Here is a 25676-nt window from a genome sequence, read left to right on the forward strand (position 1 = left end):
AACTCATGCTGTTTAGCTACAGAGCTTAGATAATCAGAGTATTCTGCAGCGGATCTGTGGCTGTTTTCCGGTTCAAGCTAAAGCTATTTTTGTTCTTCCCTTTTGATTTTCTGGAGTGATATTCTGATCTTTTACTTTTTGCTACTCGAAGAAACTGTATTGAGTACTACTCCTTATTAAGCAATTGTTTAAATTTGGATTAAAGGCTAATAAAGAAATATCTTTATTCCAAATTCACTGACTGAAAGTGCAGATCTGTTCAATCTCTTTCATTCTTTCTATAGATAAGAGAGGAGATTCATACATAGGTAGAAGATATTGGAGGGGAATAATACCCTTTGAAGGTAAAGTTATTGCTTATTTTGAAAATTTTGGCAAAATTGTAACTTTTCCAAAAATGGCTGAAAAATATATGTGATATAAACATTTTCAGAAATTATGTGGAAATGTCAGCAAAGGACWTTGGTGCTCTTACCTATGTACACTGACACTGAAAGTGTTTTAAACATAGCATTTTTTATTACTGCTTCTCTTAAAGTGATACATAAGTATCTCTTAAGGCTACTTGTTCCTAAAAAAAAAACCCCAAAACCCAAGCAACTTTTATTTTAAGAATATATTAGTGGGAATTAACTTTAAATGAGAAATTATAAACCTGACTTTTTCTTAAWTATATTAATTGCTACTAATCAATTTCCTGGGTATTTATTACCAGGATGGACTTGTCCTAAGAATCTGGATACAATTAATAAAACCTTTGAAAAAAAATGAGCTAAACACAAGTATCTGACAACTGCATGTCTTTTAGAAAATTCTGCTAGCAACTTGCTGATTCCTGTGTATTACCTGCTTCCTTTTACCTCAGTTATCTCATCCAATACACTGAATTGATAGCTCCACTTGACACATGCAACCAGAGCAATTCTGGTTTCATTTAATCCACTTTACCCCATGTATAATTYTCACATAACCATTTATTCAGCTCAGTGCAGAACAAGATCCACTTCTTTCTGACGAGKCAATCTAATTAAGCTAGTAGAGCTGATCCAGATTCCAACTGCCAGAAATGAGAAGAATCTTAGAAAATAAGATGAAAACGTGTGTTTGTATCTGTGTCTATTTTATGGCTATGGCTTCTCTGAATGATTCCTGGAAATTTCTCAGGCAGTGAGGCCAAGTGACATCAAATAATCTATGTCTATGTCAGTAAAACCATTTTAGTCTCATAAACAGGGTACCTGTATGCACACATTCTCCTGGGAATAGGAGAAAAAGGCATCCCAGAGAATAGCCTAAATAGTTCTGTTACAGTGTTCCTAAATGCTTTAATTTAGAGACATGCACAACCTCTATTATTAAGAAGGCACAAATCAAGACTAAATACAGCACTACCAGCCCAGTAAGCCCAATTGGTTGCTCATTTGTAAAATGCCAGAGCTGCTTGAATTTGTCTCTCTTAAACCAGTAAAACTGCCCAACCTTCATTTGGGCTGTTGCTACAGAAATAAATAGAAGATAGATTTAGACAAACATAATCATAGACCTCAGCGCCAGAAGCAACTGTTGCTATTGTCATGATGGAGTGTGTCTATTGAAGCTAATAGACCTTTGTCACTGTRTTTTAGGCAACGTGGCAGTGATGAGCAAGAGACAAAAAAAAGCTCCCAGTGTTAGAACAGCACACTGTAGCTCAGCTATAAGATCTTATCACTTATGTATATATGTAATTTCACTGTGATTTATAGGCTAATTTGAAGTGTTTTTAATTGGCAGGAATCACTATTGCATTTATCACTCAGTTCCTCTGAACAACAGAGATTATTTCTTTGAATTACTGAATTACATAGCTAAGTCTTTTCTGCTCTAAAGCTTTGGTTTACTTGTCTGTTTGTTTAACATTGAAAGCAGGCTGGTTTAATTCAATAATTTTGAACTTATGGATGGGAGGAATACACTGGGAGAGGGTAAAGCACCTGCAAACTCTTTGCTTTTATTTCCATCAGTCACCCATGGTTTTACAATCATTGAGTTCTAGAAATTAACGTGCATAAATCCTGCTTCTTCTGACCTGACTGCCACACCAGAAGCAAGCATGTTTAACCTACTAAAGGACATGTTTGGACCCAAARGCATAACTTTCCCCCTTTCACTTTACTTTTATATTCTTAATTAAACAACCTCAATCCTTAATTAAACAACAGTCAGAAAGAAATGAGACRAAGTTACAAATGAACAGTTCTAAATGAAGTTTAGGTCCACAGAAAATCTGATTTGCTCTGTGTTATTGCTTATTTTCTYTCCAGGAACATGTAAAGGAGGGCAGTATGGCTAATCTTGTGCACCTCACCTAAGTGCCTAAAATCAGGTGGATAACTCCCTCCCCCTGTCCTTGGCCAGTTCTTACCTGCCACGAGGAGAAAATTGATCCTGGGCTGAGTAAATTAGGGTTGGTGGGATGTCTGCCACCCATGTATTCATCATTGCAGACCCCACAGTCCTCYGCATCTCTCCAGTCCCAGTAGGGGATGGTGAAGTTCTCATCACCYGTTATCCTCTGGATCTGACGTTCCCACATCAGCAGAAAGGCTCGGTGCCAAGGCAGAAAACCGGGGGCTTCGTGGGCAAAATCAACGTCCCGCCACACATTGGAGCCACCTAAGAGCGTGTCTCGAGAGGCGTAATAATGCATCCACACGAAGAGATCGTACACATTGATGTCTCTGAACATGGGGTTGGAGCCATTGTTCATCTGAGTGTACGTGCCAGTAGCAATAACGTAGTCCTCACTAGGGATGTTCTTTGCCAAGTTAAGGTAGGCGAGAAACTTGTTCTTCTCGCTGGTGGTGAGCTGGAAGATGTTTCTTCTCGTTTTCACTTGCCTTTCGGTGCAGTTGAGCCCTGAGAAGCCAAATTTGCACTCCCCACAGTTGAATCCCATGAAGTTGCCTTCACAACTACATGTCCGGTTGTAAAACACAGAGGGCCAGTCCTCTCTGTCATCCACTCCTGAGAAGGGGAACTGCGGACCCAGTGGAGCCTGAGAGAGAAGGATGTTCTGGCAGGACCCTCTCCTGGAAAGCTGCCCACAAGGGGACCCATCTCCATCCCAGGGGGGACAGCACTCCTTGCTCAGCAAACTCTGCGTGTTGGCACAGACTCTGGGGAACTGCCCGCAGGATGGCTGAAGGGTGGCGAGCAGGAAACCCAGGGCAAATGGCAGCATTCTGGCAGATCAGCAGGAGAGCATCAGCGCTATGCTTCAGTGCGTGGAGTGTTCCCTCTGACCCCTCCAAAGTCCTGAGTGTGAAAGGAATTCCTCCCCTGCACCAGGAATGCTTCACTGCTGACTCCTGCTACAGCGCACCCTTCAATGTCCTTCCCCATTCCCCGCCGAGATGCACAAAATACATTTCAAGGTTAATCTCACTATCACATGTTCTAGGTGAAAGCCAAGTGACTTTCTCCCCACCCTCTGCAAGTTTCAAAATACAGACGTTTATTATAAACTTTTTCTTCTGCCTAGCACATGATTGCTTTCCTCTGGCAATTGGAGAGGAAGTAAAATTAAAGTCTGAACACAGAATCAATTGTAATTTCTCAGAATTCCTAGTTTGAGTGTAAGCTTTAGCGTAAATGGTTGGTTAAAARCAGACCTGGAAGAGTCTGGGCAGTTAAGTGAGAAGAGTGAATATAAAAATGAGAAAATAAATAATTTGTGAGCAAACAATTTTTTTTAACAGTGAGCAAAAATAAAATGTGGTCAGATTAAGTGTGAACATTGATCAGAAACAGAACAAATTTTTGGCTTGGCATTTTTACATTTCAGTGTAAACTGCCTTTCTCAAGTTAGCATATGGCAAGGGGAAGTGAGGGAAATAATAAACTTTTCATAAGAAAATAATTTTTGTTCTCCTAGAACTGATAGCATTTTCACAGTTGATGACACACAGAAATCTGCAYGGCAGTCTTCTCCACAGTTTTTGTGGGGAACACAGACAATCTGCCAGTAGATTTTCAGAAAGCACTTTGAACAGCTGTCTCTGGATCTGGAAAAAAACATTGACTCTTGTTTTTCTCCCATCAAGCAGTTTGCAAACACCATATCTGTGTTCTTTACTCAATATGTTACTGGGCAGCCTCCAGACCACCCACCTCTTTCTTCTTGTACATTAGCCTGAGCAGAGCTGACAGAGCTGCATGAGCAGATTTAGAAGTTCGACATTCTTTGAAGTTGCCCCTTGCAAGAGGACAAATGTTGTTTTACTGCTGGGCAAATCGCACATGAATTATACATTATTTTCTCCAGATACTACTGCTATTAGTAAGAGTGMTTTTCTTGGGTTTATTTCTTACTAAAAGCTTTGTGAATTATTTCCTTGTGCTTAGGGAGAGCAGGAACTACATATAGGCAAATGAAGTGAGAACTTTGCTGGGAAACGATTCCTTTGCTAGGACCAGGAGATCATCACATGACCATGCTGAGGAGCACGAGGTGCTTTAATCCTGTTGGATTCTATGCCTCAGGTATTCCAGGAGATTATCCCTGAGTCCCCCTTCCAGGGAGTCTGTGATGGGGGAGCCTGGAGCAAAAAGGGCAAAGGSACAGGATTTGCTTTTTCCAAAAATATCTCTAACCACAGTCTGATATTTACTGTTTTTTAGCTGATTCCTCTAGTTTCCATGTTAGACTTGTACAACAGATTCTATCATAGAAATACTACTTGTTTAACTTATTTATTTGTACCTGGTTTTTTTTTTTTTTGGGAAACCTTGCCATTTTGTTTATCGTTCCTCCCATGGATGCTACTACAAAAATACAGTACCTAATGAGAGACCTGTCTCTGTGGCTAACAATAAATATTTTTCAATTTTCACTGGAAAGTTACAGTGATAAGGAGAAACTTGAGGCAGAGCTTCAGACTGAACTAGATAAGCCCTCAAATATATAATTATGCMGACAGTCATACACACAAATACATCCAGTACCCTCTTTTAATAATCAAATCAAATTTTATGTTCCATGTTACAGAATAAGCATATGAGCCTTGAAAGCTGTCATATGATCCGTTTCTGAAGCAGCTGGTTAACCATGGAATTCCCTGTTAAATGGTACGAATGAGAAGCTTTGAATAAGGAATGTGACTCAGGAGCAGAACACRCCCCTCTTGCTTTATGAAGATGTCAGTAGTTATTAGAAGGAAACTCCCAGACACTGGGGAGTGAAAAGCCTTTCTGGAGCTCACCTGCTGGCTTGCTTGTTGTTAAGARCAGATTTTCAACACTGTGCTTCAATGCTAAACCTAACTTCACACAGACGTGACCTGTGGCTTTCTGATGTAGTTATGGACCAAGAACATTCCAAGTAAAACACCAACAGCATTCAATGGAGGTTCACATTACTTCATACAATTAATTTTTTTTTTTTTCCTCAGAGCTGAGTTGGCTGATCTTCCAAATATCATGTCTTCCTTTTGTAAAATGTCACAGAATTTTCTATTCTGAGCTGCTATACTGAAGCTACCAAAGTTTCAAGTAATATTGGTGGGTTTAAAAAAATTCTATTAACTGGATGGCCCCATGAAGGAACTATCTCTCAGTATTGCTTGTTAATACTCTTTAGGAATTCTGTGGGGATTTTAGGTCTGGTTGGCCATGTTGAGTGGGATAAAAAAGAAATTTGGAATGGGACAACAGAGAATCATTTTAACTGGTGTTATTTCAAAAGTCATGCATAAAACTGTGGAGAAACATAGGCTGGATAGACAAAGTAGCTGTTGCTCAATTACCAGTGGAGATAAGCACTATCTAGAGAAAAAGAGAGAAAAAAAACGGTTATTTGAAATGGATAAGTACAAGAACCACTTAACTATTTGAGAAACTGTCAAATGGAAGGAGGGATAGTCTATTAACCAGCCAGGATATTCAGTCTGATAAACCAGTAGGCTCAGATTGTGTGAATTCACTCAGAACTAGTGAATGTTTCCAGATCAATGCTTTTATTATGTGGCCATGTTATTTTTGATCTGATACTGGGAGACCTAGATACAGACTTAATGCATCAGAAAACAGGCATTCAGACTGGTATGAAAATATTACAGGCAACTTCTAGGAGCAAGAGAAACAGCATTGATCTGCAGTCCAAAGCAAGGGAGAAGAGATGCTGATGGAATCCGAGCAATGAAAGTATAGGAAYGATAGCAAAAGGCAGAAGGCAGCTTCTCCCTATTACAAACTGAAGATAGGAAGTAGCAGAAAAGTAGTTACCAGTCTATGAATCTACAGCCTGCACAAAAATTTCCTGATACTTCTCAGTCTTGATGACAGGACAGCATCTAAGGGCGATGCTGAAGCAGGGTTTTCTACAGAGTTATTACATTCCACTTGCACTTCACCTCTGCTTTCAGACCTTTGCTGAAAGGCAGCTGACTTGTGGCTTTTGGGAGCMTGCTGGGCAGAGTGGAAATTTTGTTAAGTGGGTCTGAATGCTTTCCTATCAGCTTGCAGAGGAAAAGTGTCATAAAATCTCTTAGAACTAAGTGTCTCCTACCTGTGGCCTTGATAGCAGGCCAGGGCCAGGTTTAACTAGGTGGATAATAGCATGCTGCTTCAGGAAATCCCTGTCTCTTCTGAGAGCTCACTGAGGTTGAAAGTACAGCAGGTTTTTTTCAGCAACCTACAAAGAAATTATTCATGCTTTTTCTGCGTTAATGTTCTGCTAATTTTCCAAAGGAAACCTGCCTGTTGAGGGKTCAGACTCTACCCTGTACAAAACAGTGGTGGAAACAGCTGGGGGAGAGGCAAAGCCAGCCTTTGCTCTGTTGGAGCTCTCCTGGCCTGAATCCCCCATATTACAAAGCTGCATCCTCTGCCCTCATGACAAGTTCCCCACAGCTGTATCTCAACCAGCTGCAGAGTTTGACTCGTGAGRTTAAAAACCTTTGTTCTTCCTCCTCCTTTCCACTTTCCTCTGATTCCAGGGAAGCCTCTGCAGGTTGACTGGGGGAAGCTTCCTCCTGGGCTGCCCACAGTGCTAGACTCATCTTCAGAACCTGCTTATTCTAAAAAGTGCCTCTAGGTCCTTCCCACAGACTTGTCCTGCTCCATTTATCCAGCTCTGCAGAGAAACAGAAAAAGAACAAAAAAATCTTGTAGCTACGTGCTGGTTTTCTGCGTATGCACGCTTTGGAAAACAGATTATCAAAAGGTGTATTAAAAACCATGAGAGTGACATTTAGCACAGAGCAGGTCTCAGCAGCTCCTGGTGGAAAGGCAAACAAAGCTGTGCAGTGTAAAAAAMCCTAAATTTGGAAAAGGAATGAGAGAATGAGTTGGGACAGGTACAGGTATATAAATCAGCTGGGACCTTTGGAGGCTGAGGTCACCTCATGTAACCTCTCTGGACCAAGAGCAGCTGGSCTTCCATTAAACCTAGCTTTTACTTCTAAGTACACAGGGGATTGTACATCAAATAAGCAGTTCAAATGCATATTTTTCTCCACAATTCAACCACACATTATTTTAGTCTTAATTTGATCCTCTCAACATGCTGCCAAAAAGTCCTTCAAATATTCACAAGTGGTGAAGAGAATATTACAGTTTTTCTAAAGTGTATCCAAGAGATTTGCTGAGGTAAATAAAAACTTTGTGTATGGCAAAAGATCCTGAATTTTACACACCTACAAAATATCTTTTAGAAGGGAAAAAAAATCACAAAAAAATGTGATTAAATGTGGCCAGTTCTATTAGAAAGAAAATATAAACAGAAGAAATTAATATCATATGCTGCTCTCAGATTGAATATTATCCTTACCTGCAGCAAGCTGTACCTCATTTGGGTTTGAAAAGTCTTTTAGCTGGCTAGGCTTCCAGATACCTCAGAAAACCCCTTAAACTTCATGATTATTACAGTTAATGGATTCTTAAATTCTGCAGTTTTTACTTCATCTGAACCCCCCTTATAACTCTGGTAGAATGAGCAAATCAGGTAAAACTGTGCTGACAGGCTGAAATACAGAACAGAACATCTTCCATGAGATGCAATGAGAGAAGGAAAGCTGTGGAAAGCAAATGTTCCCCAATTCCCATATTGCTACCTGCCTATCTGCTTATTGTTGTAAGATTTGCATGCCAGGGGCCTCCTGTGTTGGACTGGACAAGGAAAAGACCATCCACAACTCCAGTGGGTCCACAGGAGAATGATTTGTGCTTCCCCCACTCTGCAGAGGGGAGATCACTCCTGGTCCTTCACTCCCAGATTAGTGCAGGGAAAAAATGCAGATAACAAAGAAGACACTTCTTCTTTAGTTCCACTCACGTTTCTATTAATTTAAACCTCTCTACAGCATATGAAAGATAAAGGGAAGAGACATACATTGTTTAGAATTCAAAAAAACTTATTAACCTTCCATAACTCTCTGGCAGTACTCAAAGGCCCAGCTGCACGAAAGACTCAAATATAATATGTAGTCTCTGATTTCCTCCCCTTGCCTTCCAAATAATGACTCTAATGAAGAATTAAATTGCACTGAATTTTACATTCTCTGCAGAACTTCACTAATTATTCCATGGCTAAATAAATATATAAATAAGACCTTGACATTCAATTTCACTTCAGTGCAAACAGWGGATAGGAAACTCTATTACTCAGACTGCAAACTCTCTGAATAAAGAACAAAATGTCATGGTAAGACATTAGGCATCTGGGAAAATGGAAGGAAAAGTCCTTCCAATGTRCAATTATTCTGATAATAGCTGACAGCTTTGAGTAACAAAGAGAAGGCAAATTATGAGAGATTTTTCTCATTGTCCTCCTTAATTTTTTTACCATTATGATACAGTGTGTTTGAAACAAGCCAAAGGAGATTTGTTTTCTTCCTGCAAGTCATAGTTAAGCTGCTAGGTTAGATTCRCTGTATTTGAAAGTTTTTATGAGTTCAAAACCTGGCAAATTCAGGAAAAAATAAGTCACAGAATCTTAGAATATGAATGCACCATCTCTGGCTCCTGAAGTCTGTGAACCCTGAAGTTCCTGTGAACCCTGAAGAAAGGAGTTCACTCAGGGAAGTTCCTGCACAGGCTTGTTTTATTCCCAGATCCATAATGCATTTGCCAAGGGCCATTGAGGGGGCAGGATAATGGACAAGATCCTCTATTTTGATCATTCCTATGACAAAACCAGATTAAATATTGYCCAGCTGCAGCCAGTGGTGTGTTCAGCACAGATGTCACCAGGCATCTGCTCTCTACTGCACAGCAGTGCAAATAGTACAGTGTATACCTCCTTGACATTCGACAGCAAGACCCCTAGAGCAGTTTGAAAGCAGAAGACATAAAGTTTTGGAGTTTATTTTACTAATTTTAAAAAATAGGTCTGCTTTCAACAGGCAAAAAGGAGGAAGGAAGCACAATGAGCTAGAAGAAAAAAACGAACAATTCTGTGGGTAACAAAGCAGATTTTTTTTGTTGTTGTTCACATACTTACTATGCACGCATTATTTGTGCACCATTTATAGGTTCTGAGAAGCTTAATGCACCTAGAAAAACATTTTAAAGAAATTAATGCCCAAGTGTGTTCCTRGAGGTCCTTTCCTCTCCCCAGGCCAGGGAGCAAACATGTAGGATATACCAGAAATAAGTAGTTTAGAAAGCAAGTGATGCATCAGTTGTACACRGTACTAAAGTATTAAATAAGACAAATTAAAGAAATATGTTTAATATTTCTGACATAAGTGCAAGAGATTCTTGTGACTTAAATGGTAAAATTAATCTTCAATTGTCTTGGTCATATGAGATAGACTTGGCCTGAGCAATTTTATCATTCCAACATTCAGTTGAAGTGTGGTTGCAACAAAAAGAACCCAAATCCCATAAAAATTATCAAGGTCTTCAGTGGTAATGCTAATTTCAGAAACTGTGAAGGACTCACTCTGATCTGAACTCTTATTCAGCAGATCATTTGGGAGGTCAGAGAAACAAAGATTTCTGAGAGAGCTCTCCAAGGGAACTTTATATCACTCCTTCCATTTTTATAAGAATGCATCAAAATACTAAAAGCCCTCATGCTTATGCCAGGATCGTTTGTCATCCATTTGCTCATCTTCAGATATAATAGGCACAATGTGTCTATCTCCCTACAAGGAGTATTTATCTACATTATAAATTGAAGGATTCTATTTTTTGTGTGTCTGTGTGTGTGTGTGTGTGTGTGAGATCTCTTACACTGATGCAAAGTTGGGCTTTCACACACAGCAAACATGGACTGACAAACCAACAAAAAATTGCTACACTTTTCAAATAAATTAATTTTCAGGTACATAAAAATTTTTGCTGGAAGCTTAGTCTACATTAGTGATTTTTAATGTGATCCAGCATTAAGTACTGCCAATTTTCTTTTGAACTTGATCTTCTGCTCACAGAAAAACAAAGCCACATTTTATGTTGCGTTAGGCAGAATGTTTTGAAACAGGTGGAAGCTGCAGGGCAATATTGTACATCCTGATACCATGTGCCTACCAGCATCACCAAAGACGTCTTCACCACTAAGRAGTGACAAATACAGAGTGAGAGAAGGACTGAAAGTGAGTCATAGTGTGAAAATTACTGACAACATACATATGGTTAATCCTGCTTGCCCCTCACACCAAAAATCAGAAGATACCAATGAAGAAAATGARATACAGTCCCTTTTGCATGGATGCTTTCTTGAGGAGTCTGGGTTTTGTTCAATATTTTGTTATTACTTTCCACATGCTGATTAAAGACAAACACTGCCTCAAATGCCATGTCAGATTCCCCCTTGGAAAGATGCAAAGCTCAGAAATTCCTAAAAACATTTKCCTGTAGCTTTTCTATATGGAGTGATGTCTGAAGTTTTCTAGGTCTGATATTTTGGGATCTCCCAGAACTTGAAGTGTCAGTTCTGCTCTACTTTTGGGAATCTCTTCATTTCATGAGGGCAAATYTCCTGTTTTCTGTTTCAGCAGTTGAAAAAAATGTTGGACTTCAGCCTCACTATTTGGGTGACAGGTGTTTTGCATGAGAGCTACTTCCATGGGTGGCTTTTAAATTATCTTTGTTTTTTTTTTTTTTTTAACTGACATTGCAAGCATTTGATTTCGGTGTGACCAGAATGTTTCGATGTGTAACATCTTGGGTCTTGAATACTTTATGTCATCTAGAGAACTGCAAATGGTTAATATATTGGATTGACACATAAATGTGTGTTTTGCCTTAATTCACACRTAATAAGGAAAATGAGGTGGAGACAAACGAAGCAGCCTGTGCTGAGGCCACGCAAAGCCTATTTGGAATGTGTTTGAGACTATATGTCAAAACTAACAACAATAGCAACATTTAATTTTCATTTAATTTTTATTTATTTAAAATTAAATAAATAAATTTTTTTATTTATTTAAAAAATTTAAAAAGCAGCCATCTTAAGCAGGGTAAGATGTCAGAAAAATTATCTTAACCTTGCATTCAACCATACACTGCCCCAACAGAGTAAACCTGAGCAGTCTTTGAGCCCAGCAGAGACGCCCCTCAGTAGGCACTGGTTTGAATTCATCTTCACTGAAACATTTTCCTATTTCTTGAGAGCAACAGAAATAAATAAAAAACATCCCTTAACAAGTTGCTCATTGAGTTGCCAAAGGCATCTATCACAAAAATGATCTTGCCTATGCATTTGTGAGCTATAATGATAAGTTTACATTAATTCTACAAAACTATCCTTACAAAGCAATAGCCTGGATGAATGCTCTAATTTTTAATGCCATCTATACACTTCAAAGTACAGATAAATCAGAGAACACAAATTCCTGCAATATCAGTTGTTTTGCSATTTTTATTATGTTTCTAGACAACCTACTGAAATAGAAGCAATATTAAGAGATAAGAACTTTTCAAACAGTAAACTTTATATTTCTTACAAATAAAAGTTTGCTATTACCAGACGTATGAGCAAATACATGACACAGAATATTTCTCCCTTTCTAGAAAATAGTATTGAAGATGTAAAGCAGAACTATTTCAAATAAGATATCCAATTTTGACTAAAGTAGCCTATACATATGTTGACTTTGAAATGCAATTACTATGGAAACAACAAACAAAGAGGATATCTCAGAGAATGCCAAGCTCATATTCATGCCTGGACTGATTTCAAGTCTTTTCCTTGCTGAGAATTAAAGCTGAAGGTTTTCATGCTGAATTCTATAATAAAAGTCTTCCAGCATGTTATTTTCATTCCTTGACTTCTCTCCGCTCCYTTTTGATAACAAGGCATGAATAACACATTTTCTTTTTCTTAAAGGCTAATAATTTTGAATGTCCCAAATTTTGGGGTATCTACTTGTTTAACATATTTCACTTTCAAGTATATCCAAATGAAAATAGCACTGCTAAAGTATGCATCTGAATGTGTCAGTCCAATTTTTTTTGCAATCAAGGTAGAGAAATGGACACTTTTAGTTAAAACCAGTATTTCCTTTTCAGACATCTRCTTTACAAGGATCTGGAATGTATTCTATTAACTCCTAATTCTTATTATTTGTTGTAAAAGGAGTGTGCCACAGAYATTTTTATATGTGTATTTGTATACATATGTATATATAAAATATATATACAAATATCTAAACATAAATATGGTTTTGTGTATTATACCAAATATACTAGGTAAATATACAAAATAATCTGTACTCACCAGATTATTCACCTAGTAACAAACAGCCCAGTTTTACAAGAGTCATGAAAGATGAATTAAGGATCCTAGGAAACTTGGAAATTAATCCGTATTTTGATAAACCATGAAAATCTAATCTTTCACAGGGTTTGTTTCATCATTAATCAAGTTTATTTTGTATTTCGAGCCTTTTATGAATGAAATTATTTTTCTAAGTTTAAAAGTGCATTTTTGGTAGAAATAAAAAAAAATACTATGAAAATTTCAAATTTTAATACAATAAAAATAATACTGTGAAATGTAGTGTTGGGAGAAAATATCAAAGTTTGCAAGATATAGAATATGTCATGCTGCTCGTCATTAAAAAAAAAATGAAAATGCATAATTTTTGTTAAACAGTGTGTGAACAAGTGCCTAATCAGATTTAAAAATATATATTTTTGCAAACAATCAAAGATAATCATGATTTTAAAGTAAATTTTTGCAGCTCCATATACTCCTTTTAGTATAGAATATAATAGAATAGAGAACACAGAATAATTGCTGTATTGCCTGTTTTTAAAACTTTAAATTCATTAAAATTTCAAAGTTTCCTTAATACTGCAGCACATATTCTATGAGGGTCGAGTAGAATTAAAATGTGGGAAGGAGAAAGACTCTCATCTGAAAATATAACAATATAGAGAACACTGAGGATCCTCATTCTTGATCTTAGTTAAATAGATGTTAAATTTCAAGTTTGAGTTTGAATAATAGTAATTATAACTTGCTTCAGTCTAGTTTCTCTTCTTCCAGTTTTCCTAAAATGTGGAAAAAAAATCAACCACTGTACATCAAAAGAAAATGAAACAGAATATCAGTTTCTCACAAAAAGAAAAAAAAAAGTAACCATAATATTTTGGTTTATTACATTATTTGTCTACAGGTTTGTTTTAGTTTATTGAAAGATAGCCTGAAAGTCCATTTTCAAATGAAAAATATATGTATTTTATTAAAATTTCTCAAAGTAAATCTTCATCTGTCTTAATTTCCTCTTACGCTTTTAGCCACTTTAAGCTGAATTTGCTTTTGTTTGGAGTGATCAAACCTATATTTATTAATGGAAAACTGGCCTTTTTTCTTTTAAATATCTGTTCAAACATCTAAAGACAGGCAATCTGGCTTCAGAACAAGCACACACATGCCAGAGGAAAACTTACATGTCCAAAATATTTTATAAATTGCTAAATTTCAAATGAAAACAGCTTTATTTTGACATTTCCTTGCAAGGTTTGTTTTTTGAATGTAAAGGTTTTATACAGTCTTGTGAAAGAACAGGATGAGCTAATTAAAAATCAAATTGTATCTGGCAGATACTGTTTCTTGTGGGAATTAAGAGGCATACATTTAGTGACCTGCAAGCAGGTGTCTCCATGGATGTGTGACAGGTGAGACTTAGTCAGGTCTCTGGAGACAGAGGTTTGAGCCATTTCAGATGGAGAGAGGACTAGGAGACAGACCAGGAGGCAGATTGGTACCTTCTGGACAAGACAGACAGAAAGCACTTCAAGGGAGCCCTGTTCTGAAACAGACTCTTACTAAATAATCTCATGGTAATTTTTTTCTACTTAGTCACAAAACCATGTTTAAAATAGTGGGAAATAATCTTGATATTCAAAAGCCATTTGGAAGTACATTGTGRTACCAATATATGTTGAATGTCATGTTTGCATCTACTTTGAACTGGAATTYAGCTGCAGAAAAAAGTGGTTCACAGTAGACCTTGAAACCTGTAATGCAGGCTGAAAATATTTAGCTGTGTGGCTTTGAAGCACCAGTGTAAGCAATAAGTATCACCATTTGAGAACTCAGATTTCCCTCTGCCTGGCCGTGTCCTCAATGCTTTTAGGTTGTGCTGCACAGAGGACTCCCCTGGGCGAGATGAATCTGCACAGCTAGTGAGATGTGTAAAGCATAGCACATTTAGACCTGTGCTGAATCCTCAGAGCCCTACAAAAGAGAATTAACACATTGGGAAGCCCGGCTGTTATTCTTATTTTGACAATGGCCTTATTATTTTATCCTGTTAATCTGATTTTCAAAGATTTATGCATTAATTTTTCGTACATTAATCCCTGAAACTATGCTTGGAAAGCCCATGCTATAAATACCACACTAATGCACATGCCAGGAGTAGATAAAATTTACAAGAAACAGWCAAACCTCAGAATAATAATTTCATTATTTCATCCTTATAAATCATCCCAGCTGTTCCAACACTTTAATTACAAAGTGACACATCCAGTCTGAAAGTATTGTGGCCTGTGCAATAAATCATTTCACTTTATACATGCTATGGCTCTGACTACTGTAGAGGAGTTATTTTACAATTCTTCTCCTTTACAAAGGCAGAGAATAAATAAGGGATTAAATAACATAACTGTAAAACTCAATAAAATATTGTGTCAGTCCTGAATTTATTACAACATATAAACATGCAAGATGTGTAGTGTTTTCCACACACCTCTTCTTCCCCTCATCCCATATAAGCTTTGTGTGCTACACGTATGGGTTGAACTACCTGTCAGTGGGAAACAGGTGGCCAGTTCTGGAGCTATTGTACCCAAAAAATTATATTTTATGAAAGCTGTGTGTATAGGACAGAAACTCCAGAATAATTTCACTAAACAACTTGTAGACAAGGGACTAGGAAGGAAATCTGAGTGARGAATGAAGAATGTGTGTGACTTCTTTTCAGTCTCACACACTCCTAACATAATTACAGTTAAGAAAAAGCAGAAGGAATGGAACAGTTAGCTCTAAACAGTGGCTTCAGAATGTCAAAATTAAAATGAACAAAACCCAATGGTTATKGGAGTAAATAGAGTCCTAGCATGGGGCTACTAGGATCTGCTGTTCCCTTAGGCATGTACAGAAATTCACAGTAATGCTAATAAAGGCTGCAGAGACAGACAGTTTGTGGTCCATACACCGAAAACTCTTCAAATTTACCTACAGAGTTGTTTGTCCTGCASCTTTAAATCATAAGAAGTCATTGTTGTCCAAGAAAAAAATGCCATCTTTGATCTTTGCTTTACGGTGTCTTTCATCGCAGACCCAGCACTGAAGCAGCAGGGCTGCTGGCAACCAYGTCACACAGCCTCTCTGAAAAAATGTTTGCAATAATAGATGTGTTGGAGGGAGGTCAAGCTGTGTTCAATGGACAGAGCCTTCCAAAGCAGTGGCTTAGATGCTAGGCATGTTCTCCTTTCTTATCACTTGATCCTTGTCTCGGCTCCATCTCGCTACGTTCACTTTGCTGATTTCAGCTTGTTGTTGTCATCAAGCTTCAAAGGCATTTGACTGAGTCAGAAAAATGAATGTTGCAATTAACATCGATTTGTGTTCATTCCCCCTTGCAAAGACAAAATAACTTCACAGATGTGTCAGGACATGGGATTTTTACATGATCGTATTAACCTCAGCCTACCAAGAAGTAGTCTATAAGCTGTGAAATATTATCAGGCTGGAATAGAGGTATCCATTATTTTCCTCCAAACAGAAGCACCCTCCCCACCTATGATCGTTGCTTTTAGCTAATTATTCCCTCAGCATACATCCTGGCTGTAGTGTTAACATTGTGTGATGCAAAGTGGTATCCATAATTAATGAGCATCTCAAATCAAGGCAGTCATTATTTTAATATCTGTGTTGCTTTTTTGGGGGGTRTTTAATTTGTGAGATTTGAAAGAAAAAAATAATACTGTGGTCTCTGTTCATCAGGTTTACTTTTTCTTATTTATTTATTCTCCTTATTGAAAGTTTCATCTTTTTATCTATGAACCAGCAAGGTTCTGCACATAAAGAAACCCATCCTGAAATCAGCTCCATATGGACAGACCATATGTGCACACTGAGTCCCACTGAAGTGAACTATGGTTAGCATTTCTTATTTCTGCTGTAATAACATGCATGTGTCCCTAACCATGGACCTTGTTGTGCCAGGTACTGTACAGATAAAAAACTTAATCTTAGTGCTAGCAGATAAACCATCACAGTACAGATAGGATGAATGTTTCAAGTCATTATGGTAGCAGACTAGATTGTTAAATGGCACATAAYGATATTGCCCTGTCAGGTTTAATGAAATCACCATTTTTATACCATYCCCTTTATTGTGCATCCCTCTAGAAGGGGTCATTCTCATTTCCTTTCTGGGTATAAATCACAAGTGTTCTTTCCTGCTGTCTGTGAGGTTGCACATGTGTGTGTTAAGGKTAGAATGAAACATCATTTTGCCCTCCAGGCTTGTCTAAGGAGGGAGGTAACTTGGAATAAGGGGTAAAGGGAACATGTAGAGCATTAATAATCTTGCAGGAGCTCATTCTTGAATCTGGAGTTACCCCCTTTTTGCTACCATGCAGTGAACATGTCCATGTGGAAAGGCAGTGTAAAACATCAAATTCCATATAAATGTATGATGCCTAYAGTGCTTTATAGACATTCMATTTTTTAGGAAAATCTTGTATAATGACACCAGAATTAAGCCAAAGATKTATTTTCTGAAAGTGACATTTTTCATGGCAAATATTTCCATGTGAAACATGGAAAAAATTATGCTGATCCACTTAACAAAGATAAGGACATGCTTATCTGTCCCAGGAACATTATAAATGTGACTCTTCAGGGAGAAGGAAAAAAAGATRGAATGACAATTGTATGTATATATTTTTTGATTATCAAGGCTGCTCGAGATTTTACAATCAAGCTGTTTCCAAGTAGGTCACAATTATATTGCAAACTGCTTGCTTGAAAAACAATGATAGGGAATAATCTGGAAATTGAAGATTAAAAATAAGAGGCAAAACCTTAAGAGTTATGATAATATCCCATTAAACAATTTATCTGGGGCTGCAATGGATTCTCTATTATTAAAATTCTTTAAATCAAGTTTAGAAGGCTTTCAGGAAGAGATGGTCTTGCTTAACCCAAAGTTATGGGCTTTACTTACAGAATTTCGGGTGARAGTGTCTGACCCGTGCTATGCAAACAGTCAGGTTAGATTATGATAATGGTCCCTTCTGGCCTTAAAAACTATCAATATATCAAGCATCCTGCTGTAATGCTCTGATGCAGAGGCAATTCACTTCAAGTTCTGAAGAGCACTTAAATTAATTGTTTCATTAAACCCCATTTCGAATGCTTTTACATCTTGATGCTTGCTCCTTCTCGGTRCCTCACAGATTTCATTTGAAGATCTTCAACTCCAAAGAACCTCTTATGTTTGCCTGGCCTGACTTGTGCCTTCTGCCGGCCAGAACAGCCTGTTCCTGGGGAATTCACGCGGCGAGGAGCCCTGATGCCATGTCTAGTGCCCGTGGGTGGTTCCCTGGCTACCACTAGGAGGTGCTTCCAGCGGCTCCTTCAGTACTCCCGTTGGCATCATGAGGAATGAGTTCAGCTCTGTGTGGGAGCGCATTTCAGATCTTTCCTACACCTACAGCCTTATGCCAAAAATAAGATGCAATCATTTGTTTCCTAGGTGATAACTGCACTGAGCATGTGCGGTCCCCGCTGCCTCTAAAATGGTGAAGTGTGTTATCAGCCTTCCTTGCAGTGCTTTTGAGGCAATGTATCAAGCAGCTTTTTTACAGCAGAACAAATGGCTTCTTGATTATGTACAGAAGGGGGAAAAATGTATTGAGGTTTGCAATTCAGTACTCATTCTTGGCAGAAGTAATTTTATTCTGTTTGTGTGCTTTTTCTGTGGTAAGTGAAGGGAAGAGTGAGAAAGAAATATCAATTCCAAGGTTTCTAAATAGTAGAAGACCTTTTAGATGTTCTTTCTAGATAGTCTTTTTTAATCTGTATGTGTATGAAGCTGCGAGAGTTCTAGTTCCAATCTTGTTTTCTCATGCAGATTTTGAAAGCTTGTCAAAGCACGATATTGTCCAAGTGTGTCYTCTATCTATAGAGTATTTGGATGCCAAAAAGACATAAAAATGTTTGCATTATGCTGTTGTCCTTTGCAGAAGACAGTAAAGAGTAACATAAAAAGGATAAAAAGACTTCTAGTATCCTACTAGATTTTTTTATTTGTATTTTTCCCAGTATTACAACTATCTACAGGTTTTGAAAATATGTGAAGAGTTTCTGATTTTTTGGCATAGTGTACTTCACTTACCAGCTTCAATTCAATTTTTGTTTACAAAAGCTATTTATAGATAATTTTATTTTAAAATGTAGTGTTTTACTGAAAGATCTACTAAAACCTCTTTTTTTGTCAGAAATTCTTGACTTTGTTGACAGGCCTTTCTTCTTCCACTGAGGGGCCAGTCAATAATGACTTTTGCTATGTGTTCTACTCCAGTTAAGACAAATATTTAAGCAAAATAAACAATATTCCTTTTTTCATTTTTTTTTTCTTCTGAGGAATACTTAACATCGTGGACAAACTGATGGGATTTTGTTATATAGAGATTTTTATAGTCCTACTTTGGGAAGATGAAATTTGCCGATTTAATATATGGATATTTTCATCCTGATTATAAGCAAGAGTCTAATTCCAAAGTTTCTCGTTCCCATGTCCAGCTGATCTTTGGGCTTAGGTGACGGCTGGAGCAATCTCTGTGCTCTGTCATTGATTGGTGCAGTGAGATGGAATTCCCAGCAAAGTGAAGATGTGTGAACAGCTTCTTCCTCTTGGTGTCCATGGGGGCTGTTACCTGCACCTGCCAATCTGGGGGTCTCAGTGTGTGGGGAGGAGTTTCTTTGAGGGTCTATTTGAATGTTTTACATTTCTTACTGTCTCTGCAAATTGATTTTTACACAAACTACACCCCCAAAGAAACCCTCACACACGCACCCCCACCAAACTAGCAAACAAACMAAACCAAACCAAACAAACYAAAAAACACACCCAAAGCCCTAACAAATTAGAAGACTGACTTCTCAACTTCTCCCCTACAAAACCCAGAGGATGACATGAAATCGATGAGAGGGTAAGCTCTAAAATGTTTGTGGCTAACTTCTTCTTTTTTTTTTTTCTACTTGAATTAAAATCCTGATTATTTTATCAGGTTCAGGAAAAGGTTGCACAGCAAGATGATAATCTGCAGAGCTCTCAAATCATAGTAAACCCATAAAACTTAATTTACATGAACAGTTGTGATATTAAAACCCTGGAGGACTGCAGTTTACAGGACTGCAACAGCGCAAAGTTCTGTTTCAGAGAGTATGATTTTTGAAGAAAATGTGGTTTGTTAGATTACATTTTGATATTGCATTTTGGAATGAGAAAAGGTACAGAAAAAGGTAATGAATCTATATCACAAAACCCCAGAGTGAGGTGTTATGAATACTTCTATCACATCAATTGATCTGAGAGCAGGCCTAGGAGCTGAATTTTAATGGCAAGCCTTGAATATGGGTAAGGTGACTCTTGTCACCATTCCAATGACATTTTTAAAATCATTATTTGTTCCAGAAGCAATATTTGCATAACTCACTTATGGCTACAGGAGTAATTTATTTTCAGTCAACAGAAAAGAAGCAACAAACTTGTTATACAATTTCTTGAATATGAAAACAAAGAAAAAAATGCCAATGTAAACTCTCAATATCTTCTTTAATGTTGCAAATCATTGCCAAATTGATTGTGCTCTCTGCAGTTTTTTCACAATCTTCCTCCACACTTAAATTCTTTTAGTTATCTTTTTTTTGAATGAAATTGTTAAGGGTATTTCTGGAGAATTAACAGGTGTCCTCTTGCTGTTGAAAGCATGTCATCAGTGTTAATGTCAAAGAGGCTACAAATGCTTTGTGTGCAAAACTTAAAAAAAATAACCTAGTCTGATATGTCTTGTGAAGTTGGTCCCTCATTGCATCAACAGAGATTTTGCATCTTTGGTTTCAAAGATGTTTAACTCCACCTAAGCAAGRTCATGTAGTTTTATTTGTAAAAAAGTGTCAAGAAATCAGAAGTATTGTCAGTATTTAGAAAAAGCTTAACAAACAGAAGCTCTTTACTGGGGAAATATTAGCATCAACTCARAAGGGAATTGTCTATTTAAACATGGTCCTAGCAAACTTGACCGTATTATAAGAGCTTTGTTCCTCTTCCTCCATTGGGGTTAACAGACCTGTGCACAAAGCAGCATTTTGCAATGCCAAATTTGCATGTGAAATTTGACTGTGTGAGGGGGAGTTGTGGGTTGTTTCTTTTTTCTGAATAGCACATTTTCTCTCTGCTTAAAGCAATAGCTCTTTGCCTTCCTTGCAGTAACACTTGCAGAGATATCACTGCAGTTTTGGCAGTACAGACAACCACCAAAATTSTTCTGTGTCATGTCCTCCAGAAAACTGAGAGCTTCAGATGTTTATTTCTCTTAGATCTGGCATATTATTTCAAGATGTTTTCCTTCATACTATTTTTTCAGTGTGTACTGGCTTGGAACCCATCAAAAGCCCATTCACCTCTATAAGAATAATTATTTTTCTATCTTTGTGCAGGCTTTGGATATTATATGGCTTTAATGAGACCCATCTTCATCTCACCTCAGTTTCATGTAAAGTAAATAGGGAATGTCAGATTTTTGTCTACTTCCTTTCCAATTTTTTATTGTTTGTTTTTGTTTTTGTTTTTGTTTTAGCAAGACATGACCACCTTTAAGAAAAGTGGGGGATACAGATAAGGCAAATATTTGGCCTACCCTAGAGGTGTACTAGAAACATGGTACAGTTACTGCAGTAAAGATGTACCAGTGCAAAAAACAGAGGAACACACTGATCTTTTCTTGCCAAAATACAAGGAGGGCTTCATTTTTGTCTTACTAATTCCATRTTCTTTTTTACTTCTTCTGCCTTCAGAGATCATCAAGTGCATGAGATCTTCAGAGACAGAATTATAATTTTTTTTTTTTTCCCCCATCCTATTTAAATCTGAAATGATGTCTCAGAAATTCTTGGGGCCACAATGGGATTCTTCACGTGGCTTCTTAAGGTCAGAATTCATATAGGGAATCTCAGTGAGGCCGTGCTGTGAAAAGCATTTCTGTCAATGCTGTGGGAGTGCTGCATTACAAATATGCACAATAGGGTAGGATTGACAAATGAATAAGCGCAGAATGTTCTTTAGCACACCATGTGTCTGAGCTGCTTTAATGCACAGACTGATGTTTAAACACAGGAAAAGTGGAGAAGTGATTATTTAAACCTCATTTTCAGCCAGTGGCCCATGCTGGGGAAAAAACAGACGTTTGTTTCACTCACTCTCCAAAAAGAAGCTTATACCTGAGTCCTGACAATTTCTTAACCAGAGAGTTTTTAAAATATTGTTTATCCTTTTTTATGAAAACCATGTCATGTTCATCCTGCCTAACTCTAACAGGTTACAAGGGCAGGTATCTGCTTCTCAATTAATCTCATTTTCATAAATTGGCCAATATTAAGGTAGAGYCATGTAAAGACTTGGGGATGACGCTAATTGTATGAGTCAGGTACCACTTCCTATAYCTATTGATCATGAAGGAAATACAGATGACCAGAGGTAGATTTCACATTACAGTGACCTATGTCTTATAAGGAAATTTTGTTATGCATCCACTCTCAGTACCCAAGCTGTTCATGCACACAAGTTCCTGTAAATTATTTGGATCCATCAACAATCAGATTTTTCATCCAGAATGCTATCATGGCACCATCCTTTTCACCTTGAAAGAAGTCAGCAGAGGTATTGGAGAAGACCTAAATATAAACAAAATATGACCATGCAATTGTGTTTTCGTCTTAATAAAGCACCCTTAGACATCTAGAGTAATATAGCATCGTAAAACAAAGTTACATTTCTTTTAGTTGTATTTTCTTTTAGTGTGCATTGAAAGATGCAAAATATTTGGCAGATAAAAATGTTTGGGCAGTTGTGCAGATAGGTTTACCTAAAGGAAAAAATGAGCAATATGTAAGAGAAGGAAACTGCATTTGATATTTAATTATAGTTCAAAGTAATTTATCTACTAATTTTCTTCATCAGCCTCTTCCATTTCTGGAATGAAAAAAAAAAAAAAAAAGCCAGAAAAAGCCATTTCACAAACTCAAGAGCTTGCTCAGTGCCAATAAAAAATTGAGGTGCACCTGCTTCTTCAATGGGCCATACATAATTAATTTGACAGAAACTGTAAATTTGTGAGCAGCAGCCACATTGCTGGGTCTCAAAAAAGTAGTTATCTTCAAAATACAAAGACTTTTTTTGTCAACTTGGTGTTCCTGTGTTAACTACAGTAATTGTTTACCTGGGAAAGAAATATTGGGGATTTCTAATTTAAAGACATAAACCAAACTTAACACTTCTGATTACTGCTCACCTCAGCCCTTTCTTCCCCCTCTTTTTGGTGTTCTGCAGAAAGGYGAGGGACTGAAATTATTTTGTGTCTATGCCCTCTGCCCTGTTCCACTCCTGAGCTGACATTTTTTGCAAAAATAGCGACAAGCAAGGAGACAGAGCTGGCTCCAAGTCACCTTCTGTGGCAGGTGAACTGCCAAGCAGTCATGTGCTGATCCAAGGCTATGTTACTGCTGGAGCAAGGTTGTTCTGTGCTACGTTGTTCCCAATCTTTTGCCAGCCTCCTTTGTTCATGGAGGGAATGGGATTCATATCCCAGTGTCAGCASGAGGAATCAGCTGGCCAAGAATAGCTGGAAATAAGAGTGTTCCAGCTGGAATGCACCAGTGATCAGCACAGAGCATTGCTGTGACRCTTTGCAGCTTTCATCTGGAGGACAGAGTTTTGTCCAGGTGAAATTCCTCATGTTTATACCCTGTTTGGTTTGTTTTCATGAGGGGGAGGATTGAGGATGGCCACCCAACCAAAGGACAGTTCTCCACAATGGTCAATGATGAGATAGAACGCATGGAGCTCCACCCAGGAATGGAAGAGTTTATGGGTGAGGGTGAAAGGGAGAGCAGGGACAGGTGACCTCCTAGCAGGGGTCTGATTCCAGCCAGGAACATCAAACAGATGAGACTTCCAACAGACAGAGACAAGCAGGCAGACATTCATGTGTGAGAACACATGGCAGTACAGTGRCACTCCCACTGACTGGAAARGGGAAAACTTWACACATATTTTTTAAAAAGGGAAAAATAAAGACCATGGGGACCATAAGTCAGTCAGTCTCACCTCTGTGCCYGGTAAAATCATGGAGCAAGTCCTCCTAGAAAGTTSTCAGGGAAGAATCCATTTTAGARCCARGAACTTSTCTGTCTTGTATTCACATCAATCAATAACCCTGATTCGGATCTGATCCCATTTTGTGTAGATTTGGGAACTCCACAAAATAATGGCACTGCTGCCATTGCCTCCCCACTGTTCAGCTGAAGATGCCAACCAGGGGTTATCAGGTTCAAAACCCCAAAGAAACCTGCTGGTTGAGTTTCACACATCCAATATTCTACTTACATTGCAGAGAGAAGATAGTGTATCACACTGAAGCATAATTGGAGGTTTCATTCTTTCAGCCTTCATCAGAAGCACTCCCCCACTTAGATTGGAACTCACTGAGTAGGAATACGAGCAGCAGCTTCAGATTTTGAATGATGTGAGAATGTTAAACCACTTTCCTTAGTACAGACAAAAACATCTTTGTAGAGTGTGGAGTTTCCTAAAAACCTTAGTGTTCCAGAAATTTTGTTTTTTTTCAGAGTCATGTGTATGTCACTGAATTTTAGTAGGGAGGCCTGATTATACCCTAAGCTCTCCTTTTCATGTGTGCACWCTGATTGCATTTAATTAAAATTCTCACACATCAGTTTGGAGTCTCTTGATGACTGAGCTAGAATTCTTTGGTGGGAAATAGTGATTGGAATAGCATAAGACATGGTAGGTGGACATAAAATGCACACATATTTAAAGAAAGTAAAAAGCAGAGGAAGAAAGAAGAAATCAGGTAAATGTAATGTGTTTTTGTTKATTTTATAAAGTTAGAAATGCTTGAAACATTTGAAGCCAGGAAATTCACTTTGAATAATAGGAATAATATCTTTAGTCATAAAGGTAAATATAAACCAAACTTCCTCAGCTGAAGTTACTTCCCCTGAATACTCCTACTCATGTGAATCAGGGATGTAATTCTACAAAAGTTCAACTTACCCCTTTTAGTAAGTACAGCTACTTTAGACATGAAATGAATTCTCTGGAAAGAGCAAAGAAGGAATTACAGGGAGGACACAATGAACAATTTCCTAGAGTAAATGCAACCACGTTTTTTACTCAAATGCCCTAAAAACTGGTTTCATTCTCCTAAAATAATTTCTTGTGGGTAGATCTGAGGACATCTTTGTGCTACCATCTCTTAGCCACATCTGAGGCACGCCATTATTCACATAAATCTCCATAAATCACATACACATCTCATGTGTATGACTTCTGGTTCCCCTTTTACACACTTCTTGCAAGCATCATTCTCAGAGCTCTGTGTTCTGTCTTCCTCTCTCCTGTCCTGTTTTCCACTGATGAAGATGAGTTTCAGGCCAAACAAGACCTTATAGGCACTTCCAATTTTGGATTCTAAATCTAAATCTAAGGCAAGAATCCTTACTCAGGGCCTGAATAATGTTGAAGTAACTTCAGATCTAGGTTCAGTTTGGGACTTCTGATTTTTTCCAACTACTAAGAGCTGTTGTTTCTTTGCACAGAACTAAAATAGTCTTCAAAGTGTTGGCTATTTCACTGCTTCCTTTACACCTATGCACAACCAAGAATAGGTGGAAAACTAGTCACAGATTCCTTGAAAGTCCACTGGTACCAGATGGATATCCTTCTGAGGAGTAGGTTCACTWTGGACTCTATGAAGAGAAGTGGACGCATGTGAATGTCTCCTTCTTTGTCATTTGTTCCCCTTCTGGGTAACTTCCCCCAGTTTATACACCGGACATGATCGTTCCTTGGTTTGGAATATCCCTTTGGTCATTTAATGCCACCTGTTCTGACTATGCCATCTCCCAGTTTCTTTCGTGCACC

At 37.8% G+C, this 25676-nt stretch overlaps 1 protein-coding gene across 1 annotated transcript in view; it reads right to left on the reverse strand.

Annotated features, from left to right (window-relative positions):
* TYR (tyrosinase) overlaps positions 1 to 3416 on the reverse strand; it is a 39761-nt gene extending 36345 nt beyond the window's left edge. The window contains exon 1 of the mRNA XM_057373646.1: positions 2405 to 3416. Coding sequence (XP_057229629.1) covers positions 2405 to 3223 — 819 coding nt within the window. The 5' untranslated portion in view covers positions 3224 to 3416. The remainder of the gene's footprint in view (positions 1 to 2404) is intronic.
* Positions 3417 to 25676: the final 22260 nt, after the last annotated feature.

Source organism: Malurus melanocephalus, unplaced genomic scaffold (assembly GCF_030028575.1).
Source record: "Malurus melanocephalus ecotype Western Australia unplaced genomic scaffold, MMel_1.1 scaffold_204, whole genome shotgun sequence".
NCBI classification, from domain to species: domain Eukaryota; kingdom Metazoa; phylum Chordata; class Aves; order Passeriformes; family Maluridae; genus Malurus; species Malurus melanocephalus.